Consider the following 18,475-nt stretch of genomic DNA (forward strand, 5'->3'; position numbering starts at 1 on the left):
TGCTTATATCGAACGCGAAATATGGTAATCCATAATCATGATAGTCGGGTGCCGTAGTTAAAAAAGTAATTGTGAATTGGCCGAATATCAATCAAAAATTTCACTAATTTTAAGTAAACATTCTCGAGGGTTAGGTCCCGAAAAACATTTTCGGCTCATAATGATCAAAGTAACATAAACACTGGTGACTGGAGAAAAGTGATTTCCAGGAAAAATGTTTACCTAAAAACTTTTAACATTGTTGACAATTTTCGGTCCGAGTCATCCTCGATACGTCGAGCGTGCTAATAGATCACTTTAAAGTCGATCTTCGAGATTGTTCTACAAGGGCCCCCGACAGTTGAAACCAATCTTGATCGATGTATTTTCGGACGCTGATTCCGAATCACCCCCCATTATACGTACCATGACATAGGGACAGGGTTAAAATGCCCCCCTGACGAGAAAAATTGTAGCTCTCTTATCAGCAGTTTTGTGTGTGCGCGTTGAATTATCTCTCTCTGGCTTTGTAGATTTGTATACATTGTTTGTACATTTTCTGTACAACGTGTACGATGCCTGAGCCTTTTCCGCTACAGAATGAACACTTGGATATGGTAGATGATGCTATGGTTGTGAATGGCCAGTTCCTTACGGAGTATGTGAATCAGATACACATGGCAACTGACAGTATTTTCAAGGAGATTAGAAGTAAAATCGGTGTCGAACACAACGATGATGTGCAAGTTGACAAACTGAACCAGAGAAGTGTGCCTAGAGAGAGGTTATCAGAATGGTTAGAGACAGTGTGCTGTTTGCTGGACAATTATTGTGGTCCATTGTTACAATCCGCCACAGAAACAGCTGAAGACAACCGAAAGTTCAGGAAAGAAAAAATAGAAGATGCGACGAAAATCATAGAACTACAAGAGAAGTTACTCTCTAAGCAAGAAGAAGATATGGCAAAAATCAGTGATTTGCAGGAGAAGTTAGCCTTGAAGAAAGATGATGAGATCGGAACTGTGAAAAGTGCAGCTCAGAAAGAGATGAAGACCTTTTCGTCTGTGCTGAAAAACACGTGCAAAAACGCCTTTGCACCGAAGAAGATCCAAGCTGCGGTGAAAAGGGTTGCCCTAGAAGAAGATCGAAGCAAAAGTCTGATTATCTTTGGGCTTCCAGAGACTGAGGAGAACCTGGATGCTAAGGTATCTGGTATTTTGTTGGACCATCTCAACGAAAAACCGAAAATTCTGAGATGTAATAGAATTGGAAAGGACACAAGTGAACGAGTCAGACCAGTTAAATTCACTTTGTCAAGCTCAGATCAAGCTCGTACCATCTTGAGCAAGACTAAGTTATTAAGACATGTAGAGGGGTGTACTTCTGTCTACATAACTCCTGATAGATCAGCTGCAGACAGAATAGCCTACAAGAAAGTTGTCGTCCAGCTACTCAATAAAAGGACAGCAGAGCCGGACAAAGTTCATGTTATCAGGAACTTTAGAGTCATTAGCTCGGAGAAGGAGCCTTGAGAGTTTTATATTTTCTATAAGTACAATATTATATGTTTTGATTCATTGATTAATTAATTGTTGCTAGGGCCCAATGTTATTGCGGGTGTGGTATTTCTTACTGCACACTACCGTGTTTTGGTTACCCCTCTTTCAATACATAATTTGGGTTTCGATATTCTGGGATAGTGAAAATTAGGGCTATATCGGTTTTTTCCTTTTATAACTGGGTTTATTTAGAAGCATTAAATTCTGTATAATTATGTATTGTTTGAAAAGTTAAAGATAAAAATATTGGCGAAAAACTGTCTCGGTCACGTGATATGACCGTATAATAAGGAAGTTAGTCTAATTTCTCGTTAGGGTTAGGGTTTCAGCATATGCTTTTGTTATTGACGGATGTTACTCATCTAAATTTCTTCGAAGTAGCGCGCGCCGCTTTCTTCTAGATGGCAAGTGCTACGAAGTAGCGCGCGCCGGGCCAGATCATTAACAATGGTCAATTTTGTTAAAGATTCGGTTAGCAGTTAGGGTTAGGGTTTGGATCAGATTAGAGGGTTAGGGTTTCGAATAGTCGTTCAGGGTCAGCTAGAGAACGGGTTGAAAAAGTCACGTGACAGTCGAGTGTATAGTGCAATTAATCATCATCCTCGATACGTACCTTACCTCCCGCTTCCGAGCTCGCACTGCAAAGGGGAGGCCTACCTTCCGAGATCGCATTACAACTACAAGGTTCCAAAATAACCCCCAATACCTCGATTCCAAAATTGTATATCGAAGGGTAGGTCAGAGGTCCGTACGCGTACCTTGAAAATCGAAAAAATATTTTCGGCTAATAATGATCAGGGTACCGGTAGCAGGAATCGTGGACAAAAGTAGTTTCCAGAAAAACTTTGAAATTGATTTTGACTTACCGAGACAATTTTTTTTCGGTCCGAGTCATTCTCCGATTCTCGATACGTTCCTCTGAAGGCAGGGCTCCCGCTTCCGAACTCGTATTGCATAGGGGAGGCCTGCCGTCCGATATGGCATTACAAAGGGTAAGCCTCGACTCCAAGATCGTATATAGAGGGTGATTTGGGGACTTCGAATTCGGGATAGAAAACATGAAAACTTATAAATGTCGGAAATATTTTTACAGGATTGTTTTCAGATTGGAAAGGCAAAACGTTTAGTACCAAAATTGTGATATTTGAAAAACAAATTATTTTACAATTTTTACAAAATTTATACAAGGGGGGACCCTTGTGTTCGAGCTGGAAAATTGTTGAAGGTCGAAATGCGATAAAATTGAAAGGGCAAAAATTGTCTTTTTGGTGTTCGAAATGATATTAGATTCTAGATGAATATTCTGTTTAAATTAGTTCGTCCTTAAAGGTCAAAATTTGGTAAAAAATGGCGTTTTTTAAATTTTTAAGTTTTTAAATAGCATAAGATGGCATAAAATGGAGAAATTTTCTATGGAGAAATTTGAAAGACCCTTGAGTAATTCTCCATTGCCATGCCATTGCCATGCCCATAGTTTACCCCGTGACCACTTAAAATCCACTAACGAACATCAGCAGACAAAACTAATGGAAACATTGCTCTCAGTCTTTAATGATTGGTTAATAGGATAGTATACAAAGATTATAACTTATATTATATCATTTCAGTGCAAACATCAAATTCATCTTATCACCGTCATACATTTTTTTCGCATTCTTTATTACAAAATATACACCTTACACTTACAGTTAAAATATTCAACGATTTTAAGCAATGTTTTCAATCTAACAAAATAAAATTCGTAAATAGTCTAAACCTAAATGTCTCTTCATGTTACATTCTCTGTTGACACAATGCTGCTTCTGTGCTATCGTCTGTGTATTGCAATAGAAGTTCACATATTGAACCAATTTCCCAAGATTTGTGATGAACAATATTTGTTTATCCCCGGTGTTTTGTCGCTCGCAGCACATATGAACCACGCGCAGGTTTCCACCTATACTTAGACGGTGCCTCACTTGGTGATCTCGAACATATTGCTGAAAGAGCCGTAGACCAAGTCGCTGTCCGAACATCGTACCACTACCTTATGAGCTCCTACTTCCACAGGACTAGCGCGGATCTTGTATGTTGAATCCTTGACTGAGGTCTTGGTGTCGACCAATTTACGAGCTGGGCCAATAACCTTGACAGTTGGAGGTTGGGCAGGTCCGCATACCTTGGCCGTACTCTTGAACCTTTGTGCGTATTTCAACCTGATATCGATGTAATCATCAACACTGCACGAGCTAGGTGCTTCCAGAGACAAATGTGTAATCTGGATCTCGACCCTTCTGCGAGTACTGGGGAAGGCACCAACACTGTGGGTGTGCACCTTAGGTTTGTACGGTTTTCCTTGGTTAAGGGAATCTTCGCCATACTTGACATTCACATCGTAATTATTATGAAGAGACACGTCGTACTTGATGTTAAACAACCCTTTCTTTGGCTCGGTGATGGTTGGTACTGGTTTGAATTCACCAGTTCCGGGTCCAACAATATCCACGAAGAGTTGTTCCTCTCCTGCTTCTCGGGCGTCCACGACAAAGTGGGTATCAAATCCACACAAATTACCAGATGGCTCAATACCGGGACCGTACACTTTCACTGATTTAAGTCCTCGGGCTTTCAGAGGAATTGGGCATTTGGGAGCAGCCACTCCTTCAGATTCAGCAACGAACAAATAATTACCAGCTTTGTCGGGGGTGAAGGCGACCTGGGGGAATACGTCTGTAAGAACGATTGGTATAGCTTTGACGACATAATCTATTCTAACATTAATGAATCGATTTTAATTGGTTGAAAAGAAGATACATAAGGGCCCAGTTACCTTGAACACACCCGGCTCACTCTCTTCAATCTCCAGAGTGACAGGTCGGCCGTCAGGACCGACCACCAGGAGCTCCAGATCAGCATGATCTTCAGCGCCCATCTTGTTAGGGTCCTTCTCTCGGATCACTATGTCTCCAGTCATCGCGCGGCTCGCGTCTATCGTCATCTTGCATTCCTCTCCCACCTAAGAGAAATTAAAAACTTTGCACGTACGAATTTGGACTTAAAAATTGTTCAATGTGGTAAGAAAAATATTTTCGCGCAATTAAGAAAAGATCTTTGACTCAATTTTCAAACGGCGAGAAAGTATTAAAAACAGAAAGCCAGAACACTAACCTTGAGAGGTTTGTTGCTGTTGAGACCATCTCCAAAGATGTTGAGTTTGTCCAACTTGAGTCTTGGTTCGGCTGCGAGCCTTGCTTCGGTAACTGGTTCCCCAGCGAACGTCACATCGACAACATAATCACCCTCCTTCTTCGGTGTAAAGGTGAACGTGTCCAGGCCTAAGGAAACCTCTTTATTCGCAATTAGTACTTAATAATGCCGACAGTTTCCTGCATCGGACGTGAAAGGATACATAAATTAAGCCCAAGACATTGAAACAGAAAGCCGAAAAAAGACATCCAAGAGTTATCTAGAGCCATGACAACATTTGTAGCAAGATTCATGTCAAGATAATCATAGATAACCGCAGATACCATCACACCAGAAACACTCAGAAACCCATACAAAAAACCATTCTTATAAATCCAATCTTCATCCAAGTGTCCAAGAATTAAGATAGCTAGAACCTTACCGTAACCGTTTTGATCATGGTCGACTTCCACTTCATTGCCCAAACTGTCCAAGATTCGGACTACGAGATCACCGTTTCCAGCCTCAGTGGAATCGATCTTGAACTTAGTGGGCTCTCCGAGGCGGATAACCGAATTCTCGATCTGAACCTTGACTTTGTCTGGCTCACTCTCTGGCCTTACTTTGACACTGAATGGGCCGTGGGGTACAGGAACCTGCAAAATTACATGTAATAGTTAATGTTATTATAAATCAAGTGGAATATTAGCGTTGTTACGAGACCTCTCATATTAAAGTGACATTTGTAATAATTGGATATCTGAAATTGATAGGAGTTTAGAAGGAAGACGCCTCACCTTGCCGTAGACCAAGCTGATGGTATGTGTACCCATCTCGCTGGGGTTTATCTTGAGGGTATGGTGTCCTGCATCATCATCATCTAACACGAAGTCCAATAACTGTTGGAGAACAGGTTTATTAGAAGGGATCACTTCTTCTCAGTTCAAGAAATTATACAGTAGGATTGTTCTAAATTCGTTAATTTCCATGATTAATAATTGAGCGTGTGAGCGGTACCTTGCCGCTAGGAGACACAACTTGAGCTTCCATCTTGCCTTCTCCAGCAGTTGTTGTATCGATATTGAAGACGGGACTGTCACCGATTCTAACAATCTGAGCTGCAACATGAAACGTGTTACAGGGTGAACTGTTTTAAACAGTAAGGTAGTAAGAGGGGTTAAAACTCGCTTCACTGGAGGGGACATTCCAACGTCATTACCCGTTGGGAAGCATGCAAATTGTGGAATTATGTGAATATTTGTGGAACGCAGATATATGGCCAGCTTTTATAACCGTTACGAAAGAGCGTAATATTTTGGTTGTCCAGTATTCATTTCATTGTTCTGTTTGGATGCAAGGAGCGTAAGAATGGGCATGTAAAAACGATTTTTCTAGAACTAGTGATATGTTCAAAACATGTTGAAAAATATTTCGGATGTTGTGGGTGATGACAGAAAGAAAAATGCATAAGTTCGGCGGAACGACTTTAACTTGGACAAATATCCGTATCTTTAACTGTGACAAAGATTCTACGTATCGTGATAGATATGAATGCAGTAAGATATGATGCTGTATGATAGAGAATGCTGGGTTTTGTGGTAAGATGTGAGGGATATAAGTGAAATTCCTTGCTATCTAATACAATTGTGATATTATGAGGATTTGCGTGAAAGAAGGTTGCAGCTGGCTTATAGTCTGAGACTGAAGTCAAATATTAGTGCAGTTGGTTGCAGTTTGGAGAACTTAAACTGTTTAAGTATCGATTGGGATGTTTTCGTAAAGTGCATTTAAAATTGCATTTGAGTGCATTTGGTACCTACTACACGTTTGTGACCTGTAAGAAGGGAATTAGGATATTTAGATTTAAGCTAGACAAAACAGCATCTGAGATAGTTAGGGTAGTTAATTGGGTTTTGGTAATATTGAAAAGGTTGATTAGTATGGTACAACTTATTAGGTTTTAAGTTTTAACTAATTGTTGTTGTAAAAGGCCAATCCAACACTGGTATTCACTCTTACCAAGTCCAGCGACCTTGACTTTGGAAGCGTCAACTTTGGGACTGATCTTGACTTTGTAGGGCGAGTTGGGCAGGGGCATCCCACCGAAGTTGACAGCAACGTTGTACATTCCGAACTTTGGTGGTTTGTACGACACGTACTGTTCACCTTTTCCGTCTTGCTCCACATTGAAGGCTATCGGCTGACTGGAATGAGATTTAACGTTAAGGTCACCTATTTTGCAGTGTAGTGCTGAGCCATTAGTTGACAAGGATGTGATAATTTCTGTGGTCAATTAATCCGAACGGAAAATAGTTAGGTACCAAATTATTCAAAGTAGGAACAGTAACCTACTATTTAAAAGATAGAATAGTGTCTAGGGTATATAATAATAATGCCATTATCAAACAGTTTTACTCCTGACTGTTTCTGACCATATTAGTCGTTGTTTTGCAACTTTCTGTGGTCATACTTAATACTTATTTACAGTTCAGTTAAGTAATTGTCTACATACACCACTCCTTAGCACAATAATCAACACCACCACATGTGAGCAGCCACAAAACTTACAGCCATTAAATATACAAATATTATATTAGTTAATATTAACATAAAAATACAGGAATATTCAACATAAAAAACATATTTAACACAAAAAACATATTACCTGTCAGGTCCAACGATCTCCACTTTTGGTTCTGCAGGTCCAGCCTCAAGGTAGTTGATTTTAAACCAGGCGTTCTCGTCAGGCAGGATCATATCTCCAGTCAGACCCGGTCCCTCAACCTTCACCTTCTTAGGATCAACCTTGTTTCGGGGTCCATCATTGTAGATCTTCACCTTGAAGGGGGCTTTGGGGACATCAACCCCACAGAAAGTAACGTTAACCGTGTACTCTCCCTCGTCCTGAAGCAGTATCAGTGCTAGGTACAGATAGGGTATTATATATTATAGTTGGTGTAGAGACACCACCTTACTGACACGGTCTCCACAATACACCTCCTGCAATATGATGACACATGCGCAATGTGCATTGCACATTAACAGTGTCTGTAGGTCTCCAGACCTCAGTCACACCCACACCTAACAGTCCCTTCTCTTTATCAAGGAGCTGAAGGAGTTTAAAAGAAAACAGATTTAAAACTTAGCTCCAGGTTAACACTAATCCAAGCAACAATTGTTGTAGGGTTCATTTCTACTAACCTTGGGGTGGTAAGAACCAGTGTAGACCCCAGGAGTGTCTCCACCGGCCGAGTACTCCACTTTAACTGGGTCACTGCCCTCAGGTCCGTCCACTGTGACCACCACGTCACCTGCACCACACTTGCTGGCGTCTATCTCGAAAGTGGCGGGTTTACCGGGCAGGAGACCGACTCCTGATACACCAGGTCCTCGAGCAATGCACTGAGAGAACGGGAATTAGGAGACAGTGTCAAACACGCTTGTAGTTATCCGTTATGAAATAGTCCATTTTTTACCAAAAGTTTGCTACTTTCGTAAGGTCTTGTTTTAAAAAGTCTAGGCGAGGCCCTCCATTCCACAGAACGATAAAAATAGAGGTGGCGAAACTACGATAATTTGTCGCGATAGAAACTTAAAATAACCCTTATATCGAATACTTTTGGACCTATAATTTTTCAGTTAACCGGCTATTGAAAGATTATTCCCCGTTATATCATTTCAACTAGATACTGTACCCCCCCCCCCCCCCCCGATACTGTCTAATAAAAAGAGAGAAAGGACCGTAAGATGACCGCAGTGAAGATGATAATTACACAGCATATTATGCTGAGTACTTTCCAAAGGTTTCATCTACGTCACAAAGTGTCTTATTCATAGGATTCTGTCCAGTTCCCTGAGATTTCAACCCCCTAAAAACACGGGGAACTTTGTAAGAGTGGGTTCAAAATCCGTGGAGTTAGTGTCTACTTTGTTACCACCTAGTGACCACTTAGTTACCACTTAGTTACCACTTAGTTACCACTTAGTTACCACTTAGTTACCACTTACCCGATTGGGGTAGACCACAGGGGCACCCTCTTTGACCTTGCAGTCCAGGAAGCCACTCAGATATGTCATGTTTGAGAGGTCATCAGCCTGTGAAGAAGAGAACGTGTGAGACGGGCACGTGTGAGCCGCGCAATTAGGATTTAAGAGGTATTTATATATCAGAATGCAGATATGTATCTCTGATATTTAGTGGGGTTAGTGAGACAGATAGGTATCTCTGATATTAACTGAGATATATCTGCTTCACGCTACACAGTAATTAACGTGTGCATCTCGGGTTAGTACATACGGAGAGATATGATATTCTAGGAAGCTTACACAGCTACTTGTTACAGTTGTATTATTGAAACATCTCCGTGTATAGTGAGAGTACGGAATGTTATTATATTTGATGTGAACAAGTTAAATCAGGCACAGCACTTACACTAGTGCTAGCCATGTCTTCAGGAGCCAGGAGTTTGGGTACACCAAGCCAAGTCTCAGCCAGATCCATAGCCATCTTTATATTCTCGACCTTATCATCAGGGTTGAGGATGGTGTAATTGGGGATCAAGCCAGGAGCGATACAGTTTACCAGACATGCTAACAGAGTTCCTGGAGAGAGGGTGGGTTAAACAATGGGAGGAGGAGGGGGAATACAAAATACATCAGTGTGTGATATATTGGGTAAACTGAGATAAGACTATGTAGATTGTAGCAAATGTAGAGTGATGTTGGTTTTCCTCCTATCTCTTCAGTAATTACTGTACCCGGATGTGACGCATGGCTTCATTGGTACTACATAGTAAGCAAAAGGAAGCACGATCATGTGAAGCCGTATTTTACTTACTGCAACTAATGGAGCTGCTATAGTGTGGTTTTGTAGAGGGAGGGTATGTGTTCACCAAGACAAATATATTTAATTTGCGTCGTTCATTAAGGCCCTTGAGTTACCAGAGTAGAGAACCGTAAAGACTAGAGAAACTACCAAGCAAGCAAGCAAATATTAAAACTAACCGTCATTCCAGTCGCCAGTAAAGTTTTTAGCTTTTCTGCCACTTGGCTGGAGTTTCTGGTTTATTTTGTTAAGCAGCTTCTTCTTGGGACCACCTCCTGAGTTATCGTCCTTTAGGTTGGCAGCGATCTGAAAACAATTGCACCGTTTTAATTGGTTGTTCTGTAAATCATTGATTAGTTGATTTATAGTAATTGAATGGTGGTTTAATCTAAAGTGGTTCTAATCAGTAGTCTGCTGAAATGTCAGTTTGCTCTCTACAACACTCACTAACACTCACTAACACCCACTAACACTCACTAACACTCCCTAACACTCCCTAACACTCCCTAACCCTATATTAGCTAACATTGGTTGACTGCACATCACTGCGCGTGTAACCACACAATATTATAGCAGGTGTTAACAGTATCACAGTACTTAGCGCGGGTAACTATACAGAGCATACATACAGAATAGCTGTTCAGGGGGTTGGTGGATACATCAGAACTATCCAGTAAAATCATCACAATGTTAACGAGTTTTAAAAGTTAGTACATTAACCACACTAACTAAGGGTTTATTTCCGACCTGGTAGTTGAAGATAAGCGTCCAGATTAGCCCGAGAGTCAGCTTCATGTTGCCCTGCATGATATCAGTACTGTCAATGTTCACTATCTTGATACCCTCACCCTTCATGAAGTTGAAGGTGGCTACGATGTTTTCCATCTTCTGCGCGTTAATACGGGGCTTCTTAGTGTAGTTCCTGGGGGTAGAGATGTGGTAAAACCAGGGTAAATACCTACTAATACTATCAGATTGGTTCGAGCTGACCGCGGGAATGTTAATAGACTATTTTAACAGGTCTAGGTTGTAGGTTGTATTTTGATCGATGAAATCATTATGTTGGTCGAGTTATGTGATGATGCCTGGTTTTAGCAGATGGCGCACTGACTCAATGCAGCACTGAGGATGGTATGGCCTGGTTCGCCGTATGCGATTAGAATTTTCTAGAAGGCTCTCAAAACTTAGAACGTACAGCGAACTATTCGCCGCAAACTTTACAGCTCTACATACACATGAAAGTTGTCCTGTAAACCTGAAGTGTAATTCAGGTGACATACCAAACCCAACCTCCACTGCAAATACCAGAGACTGTAGGTGTAAGTGTGACTAGGTTCAGGGACACAGCCACCAGACCACCGAGCCAGTGTATGCCGAGGTGGATATAAAATTCAATGTTATAAGAAAAACTTTCGCACGTTTCCTAAGCTGTCAACACCCCCAACATAGTTCGACTTATAAGACTCGACAGGAGTTATGGAATATATTGCAGGGTGCTCTCGATGCTAGAGGTACCCGGTTGTTCAACTGCCTTTTCAACATATTAGAAAGATTGGTGAACCTGGTGGGTGTTCGTGAGGGGTGTATTAATCACGTGATGACATGATAGCTACAGAATAACATGGTGGCGAGACTATATACTGATAGAGTGAGCGCATGATTGATTATCATTCCCTCATTTCAGATTATAGAGACAAAATGTTTTGTCCTGTAGTATCGTTACATTAGCTCCTGTCCCTCTTAGAGATATAAATATGTTGATCCTATGTAAAAGCAGTAGAATGTAAGGACTAGGGTTTCTCTGATTCTCTTCCCCTAATGGGCGAAGCTGCCAAGACTCCATATATAATTGAACAGGGACAGCCTGTCTAATATTAACAAGACAAGTCTTATTCTAGCATGTGTGATCTCAGTAACCTTAACGAGGGGTGAAACCTTGAAAAATAATAAGAAGCCTACAATCGGCAAAACAAAGAACCTGAACATTACTGCACGACTTATACCGTTTCGATATGCTTAGTGGAAATCATTAACCAAGAGCTCAACTGATTGGTAACACTTTCGTATCATAGTTGAATGACAAAGTGAAAGGAGAACATGACAAAGGAAAATAGACAAATAAAATACAAACCTGCCGATAGACTTGTGAGATAGGACCTCCAACAAGTTGATGAGAGCCAGACCATCGTTGAGATCCTCTGTGATGTCCTCAACTTCCAGTTTCCTGTGCTTCAGGTGCTCGTTCATCCATCTCTTAAAAGTCTTCTCCTGGATACGGATCCAGCCCACATTTTCACTAGGAGGTTAATGTTAGACTAATAAAGAACCTTAAAACAGAGTGACCCACTGATTAGAATGTAACATTGAGATTTTCTCAGCAACGCAAAAATAAAATGAAAACGGGAAAACTGGAAAGTGGTCAAGTATTTATAGTATTACTATTTACTGTTAGTAAACATTTTAAAAAGACGGTTTTAAAAAATAAAACGATTATCATTATTGCTATAAAAATGGGAAGTCCCACGAGGGCGAAGAGAAGACACGGACCTGATCACATCATCAAGGTAGCACTGTCTTTCATCTTCGTTAACTTGCGTCGTCATCGTTACTGCTCCTGAAACACAAGCAAATATTGTCAAACACATCATAATATCATTAAAAGTTTCTACATCCTGAGGTTATCTCACAAACCATCAAACAGATGTCCTGGGAGACAAGGCGTGACAATCTATAATTAACAAACCATGTCAATCACATCTCACAAAACAATATTTATAACACGAAACTGACTCTCAATTCTCAGAAAACTCACATCAACTTTCACGCGGAGTTCTCTAAACTGTCATACAAAGTACACGAACGTTACTATGGTAACGGACACCTACAAATACTGAAGGTAACCGTGACAATCTAACGAGGAAGATCGCCGCTCAAAGAATGAGGAAGAAGCTCTACAAAATATCTACACCACAAAATACCACAATTCTCCTGACACACACACACACACGCTGCTATATCATACACAGCGGACACATATGCTTTATACTTATAGTAACCTAGTGCCGAGCTGCAGCGGACTCAGCTCTGTTAACTGTTAAACTCGATGACAAATGCTGAACCAGCACGAGGTCATGTGACCGGTCACGTGACGAGCTGTTCGAGTTGCATTGGCCAGGGGGAAGTAACGTGGCGGGAAGGCAGCACCCCATTGGCCGACGGATTAATGTAATCTACCTATTTCCAAAGTGTATTTGACTGCGTAAAACACAAGGTTGCGGCAGACAATATTTTACCGGAAGGAACAGTTGAAGGAACAATCAGGACGTGCTGGGCTGACTGCTGTCACAACCCGCAAAACGCCGTGTTACAACCGGTTTATTAGATTTCTTTCACAATACTTGCTGACAAGAAGCGTACAGTACCAAACATATGGCAGGGATGTTACAATATAGCGAAGAACATGTGAGTTACTAATACTAATGGTCTTACTACTACTACTGCAATACATTTCTTGTTCAAACCTCATGAAAATGTTTAACTATTCACAACTCACGTAAATTATCACTTGGTTTTTTCCTTGTTAAGCGTCATAATATTAGTACTAGATTTTACGTATAATCCTTCCCGAAAGGCCGGCGGGAGGAATGAGCTTGAGACCACGTGGTTTCGTGACGTCACATGAAGGCGGGATGAAGTTGACTGACTGTGCTATAAATAGCTCTAAATAGTCGGGTTAACTCTGAAATCAGGAATCTTCGAATTTACATTACCCTCTGAGACGTAAGCATAATATTACAGTGCAGGAGTTGCATCAGTGAGGATATTGGGTATCCCGTGGTGGTGATTGGTGGGTGTTAACTGTTAAGTGGAGACGACAGATATAAACTTTGATTTTGACCGTAAGCATAAGTACCACTAAACTTAGATTGTTCGTCTCTAATAATACAGTTGCAATTTGAATTCGTGGAAATCATACGCACGAAAACAAGATTTTAGAACATATCATCAAGAAACTGGGAAAGTTGAATATTTACCATCAGGGGCCTGCTCCAGTATTATAACCATGATGACTAAAACTACCTTACGAACAACACAGAGTGTGTCACTACAAGAAACTAGAAGCAACCGTTTGACAGGAACAAACCAGCTAATAACACTGCTAGAGATTGGACAGTGTATATTATACATGGTATACTGTATAATATACAGCTGGTGGGAGGCCCGGGAGAATTATAGGGATTTGACACTGTCAGACAGCCGCAACAGTTTGTTATCCCTTTATTTAGTTAACACTACGTTTATATAGTCAGTAGTGTAACAGCATTATTAGTAGTTTTGTTGATCAGATTGATGGAAAATATTGTAATCCTCAATGGTAAGTTGTTAGTGCTAATTCGGGGCAGTATCTTGAGGGGTTCATATCTTAAACACTCTCTCGCCCAGTATCGTAGATCAACTCTACTTTTTCAGCACTCGAAACTCGTAAGACACACCGACCTGAACTTTCAGCAGACTTAATCACTTTTTCACGCCCACTTTCTCACATTCACTGACTGTAGCACTCGCTGACTGTAGCACTCACTGACTGTAGCACTCACTTTTTCACACTCGCTGACTGTAGCACTCACTGACTGTGGTACTGACTGACTGTAGCACTCACAAAACCTCAGGGGTCACCAACCATTAACATGAGCCGTGGTCTGAGAGACCGTAATCTCAGCATGAGAGTTCCCTCGTTTCATTTTCCTCTTCCTCAGACTAGCTCTGATGACACTACCCGCGTCACTGCGGAGATCTCTCTTGAACTGGGAGTTGTTGGGGGTCTCTTCTTTTGTTTCGTCTGTGTTGTACATCACAAACTTCTTCTTCTTTGGGGTGGTCGTCATAGTGTTTTATGTGTAGGAAAGGTGTTGTAGAGGGGATATAGATTATAGAGGTGTAGTAAAGGTGTAGGAAAGGTGTTGTAGAGGGGATATAGAAGTGTAGTAAAGGTGTTGTAAAGGTGTTGTAGAGGGGATATAAAGGTAGCAGTCAAGGTGAGTAGCAAGGCTGGACTGCAGGTTGGTGGAACTCTCTCATCATTAAAAACTAAAAGATAAGATTAACACTCAAGTTCCTTAGTTGAAGAGGCAAAATCAACCAACTCATCGAATTCTGCAAGCCAGGAAAAGGGCGAAAGGGATTATTTTACCCCTAACATATCAAATAAACACACACAGGTCGTGAAATAATTACGACACGGCAATACAATTATCAGTTTCTGCCAACTTCTGTAACAATATCCTTGAAATGCTGAAAGGGCGCCACTCTGATCACGGAACGTTTATGACAGCACTAAAAAAGACGGAATTTCCGCGATTTTCCCCATTTTTTAAAAGTTGGAGTCGTGAGCTGTCTAGAAATGGTTTCAAAGACCCTAAAAATAGAAATATGAATTAACTGGAAACAATAACAGATAAGAGCCCGTTGCTAGGTTCAAAATGAAGAATTTAGGAATTTAAATTCGCATAATTAACAACATTTCATTCACATATTACGATAAGAAGACGGCAGGACCTGTATACCAAAAGTAGAGTTGAATAACTGTTATATGTGTAATCATATAGCAATACAAAGTACCTAAATATCTATTAGTAATATTTATAAAATTGCAACAAAACGACATAGAAAAATGGCTTAGAGGGTGGACAGAAATGACATAACGATAATATGATGTAAAAATAGGCCTGTAACTTTAAATCTTGATTGACCTGACGGCGAAATGAAAAGGATTTGCTAAGATTAAATAAAGGAACGCCGACCAACAATTAAGACGAAGGCACCGAAGATTTCCTATTTTTACAGACTACAAAGAAATATATCGCGACAAATAGTGATGCAATGTAAATACAAGCCTATTTCAGTATTTGATATTTTTTTGATTGGCAAAATATTAGAAGAACAGCATGAACTTAACCACTACTTTACCTCTACTAGGGTAAGTTGGATGAGTTATCACTTAAAAAGATGACGAGAATGTCTATTGCTCAAGAAAGATGCACAGATTGCTGATTACGATAAACTGAGCGAATGTGAAGACGAAATCAGATCTAACAGCAATATGAAAACAGAGCTATGAATATTGGCGGGGTTAGGGCGGATTGGAAATGTGAAATCCAATTACAGTCTATAAAAGTATAAAGGTGCGATTATACATAACACATTTACGCTGTAAATGTGTTTTGTGTAAACGGGCCAATTTGACGGCTAGTAGTAAAAACGTGTGAGTTTATAGTTTACACGTAGATATAGGTTAAAATATGCCGATAGTATTTATGATCTCAAAGAGGAATGCACAGCATTTTATTTCCGGACCACAACCAGGTTTGACCGGAAGTAAGCTAGGCAGTGAAATCATGAACAGGAATCCGGTCTGAGGAAAATATTTGAACAATAAGTGTGGACCTTTGAATCATACCAGTGAGGACACTTGACCAGTGCGGACACTTGATCCTAGAGCCTGCAAACCTTTTACAGATGGCAAATTTACAAACTTTTACGGGCAACAATTTACTTCTCAGTACAGCTACTGACTTACGGTAAGGTTACAAATTTGATCTGCCCAATTATGAAGTTGATCACTGATCAGGTTAAGTTATTACCATAATGTATTTTAACTAGAGTGAGATAAACAAAAGATTTGATCATCTAGGGCACGTTATGAATATTTTTAAACAATAAGAAATTCGGAGACAAGCAATATTTTCGGATCCGAAAGATTCCAGAAGTATGAAATTTCTTTCGCCTCTTGTACTTTCAGCAAAGTTTGGAAAATACGAAACACTAAAATTTCACAAAAAAAACCTTCTTTTTGACAGGCAGCTAACCAAGAACAATAAACAGTAGGCAGTATACCAGAATAATATCCTAGTAAAGTGTACTGACGGTGTTACGACATGATGTGGACGTTCTAAATACCAGGCATTATGTAATTAATAAAATCATAGGGGTTATTGAAATGATATACTGTGGAAGTGAGTGATATGTTGCATCACTCAGAGTGCTCGCTCCCATTCTAGAAAGTCATAGATAAATGAACAGGGGCACAGGTCACAGGCAGCCGATGCTTTTAGAGTGAGAGAATGTTAGGTTTTAACAACTATGCATGGATGATTATGGGTTGGACAGGACAGGGATAAGGTGGTCTTAACTGTGACAGGAGAGTCTCATTGTTAGGTTTTGGTTGGAATGTTAATAATTCAGGGTATGCTATGTTTGGGATGTTTGGTCAGGGTACGTCAGAACATGGTCACATTTTGTCATGACCCCAGACTCGGGGTGTCACATACGGCTTTCCTTCTGCTGACTGTAATATTCACGTGGTGTGACGTAGTACCACGTGGTGTGACGTAGTACCGACGTGGTGTGACGTAGTACCATGGTGGTGTGACGTAGTACCGACGTGGTGTGACGTAGTACCACGTGGTGTGACGTATAGTGTCATGTGAATTCATTGTGCTATAGTGAGGCACTATAGTCACTACGCTGACTACGGGCATGCTCTGTGAGTAGATATAAATTAAACCTGAGAACAAAACAAAAAACTGAACGATTAAATGGTAATTGAAAACTTTCGATGAGGCAACAAAATCTCAATTTGAATTACAATTAAATCTCAATTTGAATTACATGTTAAGGCATGTTTACACTACACACCCTATAAAAGCACTAAAAATACAAAACAACTCCACATATACAGCCTAACAAGATACTCCACACAGTATCCAAGAATAACAAACGAAGAAGGGTGTATCAGAGTACTTAGCTCAAACAAAATGTACTGACTCCAAACTATGACGGAGACTGTCACGAAACACAATCGGAATGTGATACATGTAATTGATCTCTATTTGATCAAAGAATGCAGGCAGACATTTCACGTCCGGACACACACAGAACATGACGTATCAAAGTGTCCACATGATAATAACTTATCCTTTAATTACGGCGAAATTATTCAAATTCTTCGGCCTTAAATGTCTGCCAGAGAAAGAGAGAGAGAGAGAGAGAGAGAGACTCAAAGGTACACCTATAACAACATGCCGTCATACGGGCGTGTACCACATTTTGAAAGGACGGGCTTGTTAAAATACTATATATGAGGGACCACATGCAAAACTGGTATATCTGTTTTTGATAGTTTTGAGATAAATGCATTTTACTGATTTAAAGATTCTATATCATGTGTAAAAAACACTTCTAAAAAATGGTATATCTGTCTATATACCATTTTTAAAACTAGAATTGTACCAAAACTGGTATATCTCACGATATACCATTTTTTCTATACTATAAACAATAAAATAATTTAACTGAGAATGGTATATCTGAAGATATACCATTTGGGCTGGCTAAAGTCTATAAAATGTGTATAGATATACCGGTTTTATAGAAGATAAGTTTCTTGAAGGTGGTCTATCTGCAGATATACCATTTTGTTTTCATGATTGTTAAAAGCTAAAATGGTATATTGTAACATATACCAGTTTTGGAAAAATAAAATTTCACTTTTTTTCAAAAATTTCTTCAAAATTGTTCAAAAAAAGTTCCAAAGATGCACCTTTCCACCCTGAAGACTATGAGCTACCTGCGCAAAATTGGTATATGTTCAGATATACCAGTTTTGCATGTGGTCCCTCATATATATTATAAGCTAGGCTCCTGAATAATAACCCACTCTATTTACTGATAAGGTGGGAGACACTGTCAAGGGATTAGTGACCGTCCCACGATAACGCCTCTAAATCTGCAGGACGTAGGAACTTCTTAATTTAAAAGAAGAACAATACTAATTTGATCTCCGTGAGAAGGAGGAACGGTGCATATCTGTCACTCAAAGTGCTTCAGAAAACGGCTGCAGAATTCAGGTGTTAAAATAGAACCTATTGTGCAGATGTTGTGATCACTG

The 18,475-nt window shown here is 40.1% G+C and overlaps 1 protein-coding gene across 13 annotated transcripts in view; it reads right to left on the reverse strand.

Moving 5' to 3' along the window:
- Positions 1-3,079: 3,079 nt before the first annotated feature.
- Positions 3,080-18,475, reverse strand: part of LOC134819737 (filamin-B-like) — a 38,634-nt gene continuing 23,238 nt past the window's right edge. For 4 of the 13 annotated variants that reach the window (XM_063829852.1, XM_063829853.1, XM_063829855.1 and 1 more), the window contains 15 exons: positions 12,076-12,142; positions 11,660-11,824; positions 10,276-10,450; positions 9,708-9,834; positions 9,136-9,305; positions 8,712-8,798; positions 7,905-8,105; positions 7,369-7,607; positions 6,723-6,907; positions 5,721-5,821; positions 5,501-5,602; positions 5,146-5,359; positions 4,686-4,852; positions 4,348-4,533; positions 3,080-4,233 (listed from right to left, as the gene is read on the reverse strand). In XM_063829852.1, coding sequence (XP_063685922.1) covers positions 3,493-4,233; positions 4,348-4,533; positions 4,686-4,852; positions 5,146-5,359; positions 5,501-5,602; positions 5,721-5,821; positions 6,723-6,907; positions 7,369-7,607; positions 7,905-8,105; positions 8,712-8,798; positions 9,136-9,305; positions 9,708-9,834; positions 10,276-10,450; positions 11,660-11,824; positions 12,076-12,131 — 2,916 coding nt within the window. In that variant the 5' untranslated portion in view covers positions 12,132-12,142 and the 3' untranslated portion in view covers positions 3,080-3,492. Of the gene's footprint in view, positions 4,234-4,347; positions 4,534-4,685; positions 4,865-5,145; positions 5,360-5,500; positions 5,603-5,720; positions 5,822-6,722; positions 6,908-7,368; positions 7,608-7,904; positions 8,106-8,711; positions 8,799-9,135; positions 9,306-9,707; positions 9,835-10,275; positions 10,451-11,659; positions 11,825-12,075; positions 12,143-12,340; positions 12,590-13,562; positions 13,701-14,209; positions 14,951-18,475 lie in introns of those variants that run through there. The other 9 variants (XM_063829848.1, XM_063829851.1, XM_063829845.1 and 6 more) reach the window with 6 other exon arrangements.

The sequence above is a fragment of the Bolinopsis microptera genome, chromosome 8 (genome assembly GCF_026151205.1).
Source record: "Bolinopsis microptera isolate Bmic1 chromosome 8, MBARI_Bmic_1.0, whole genome shotgun sequence".
Lineage (NCBI taxonomy): Eukaryota > Metazoa > Ctenophora > Tentaculata > Lobata > Bolinopsidae > Bolinopsis > Bolinopsis microptera.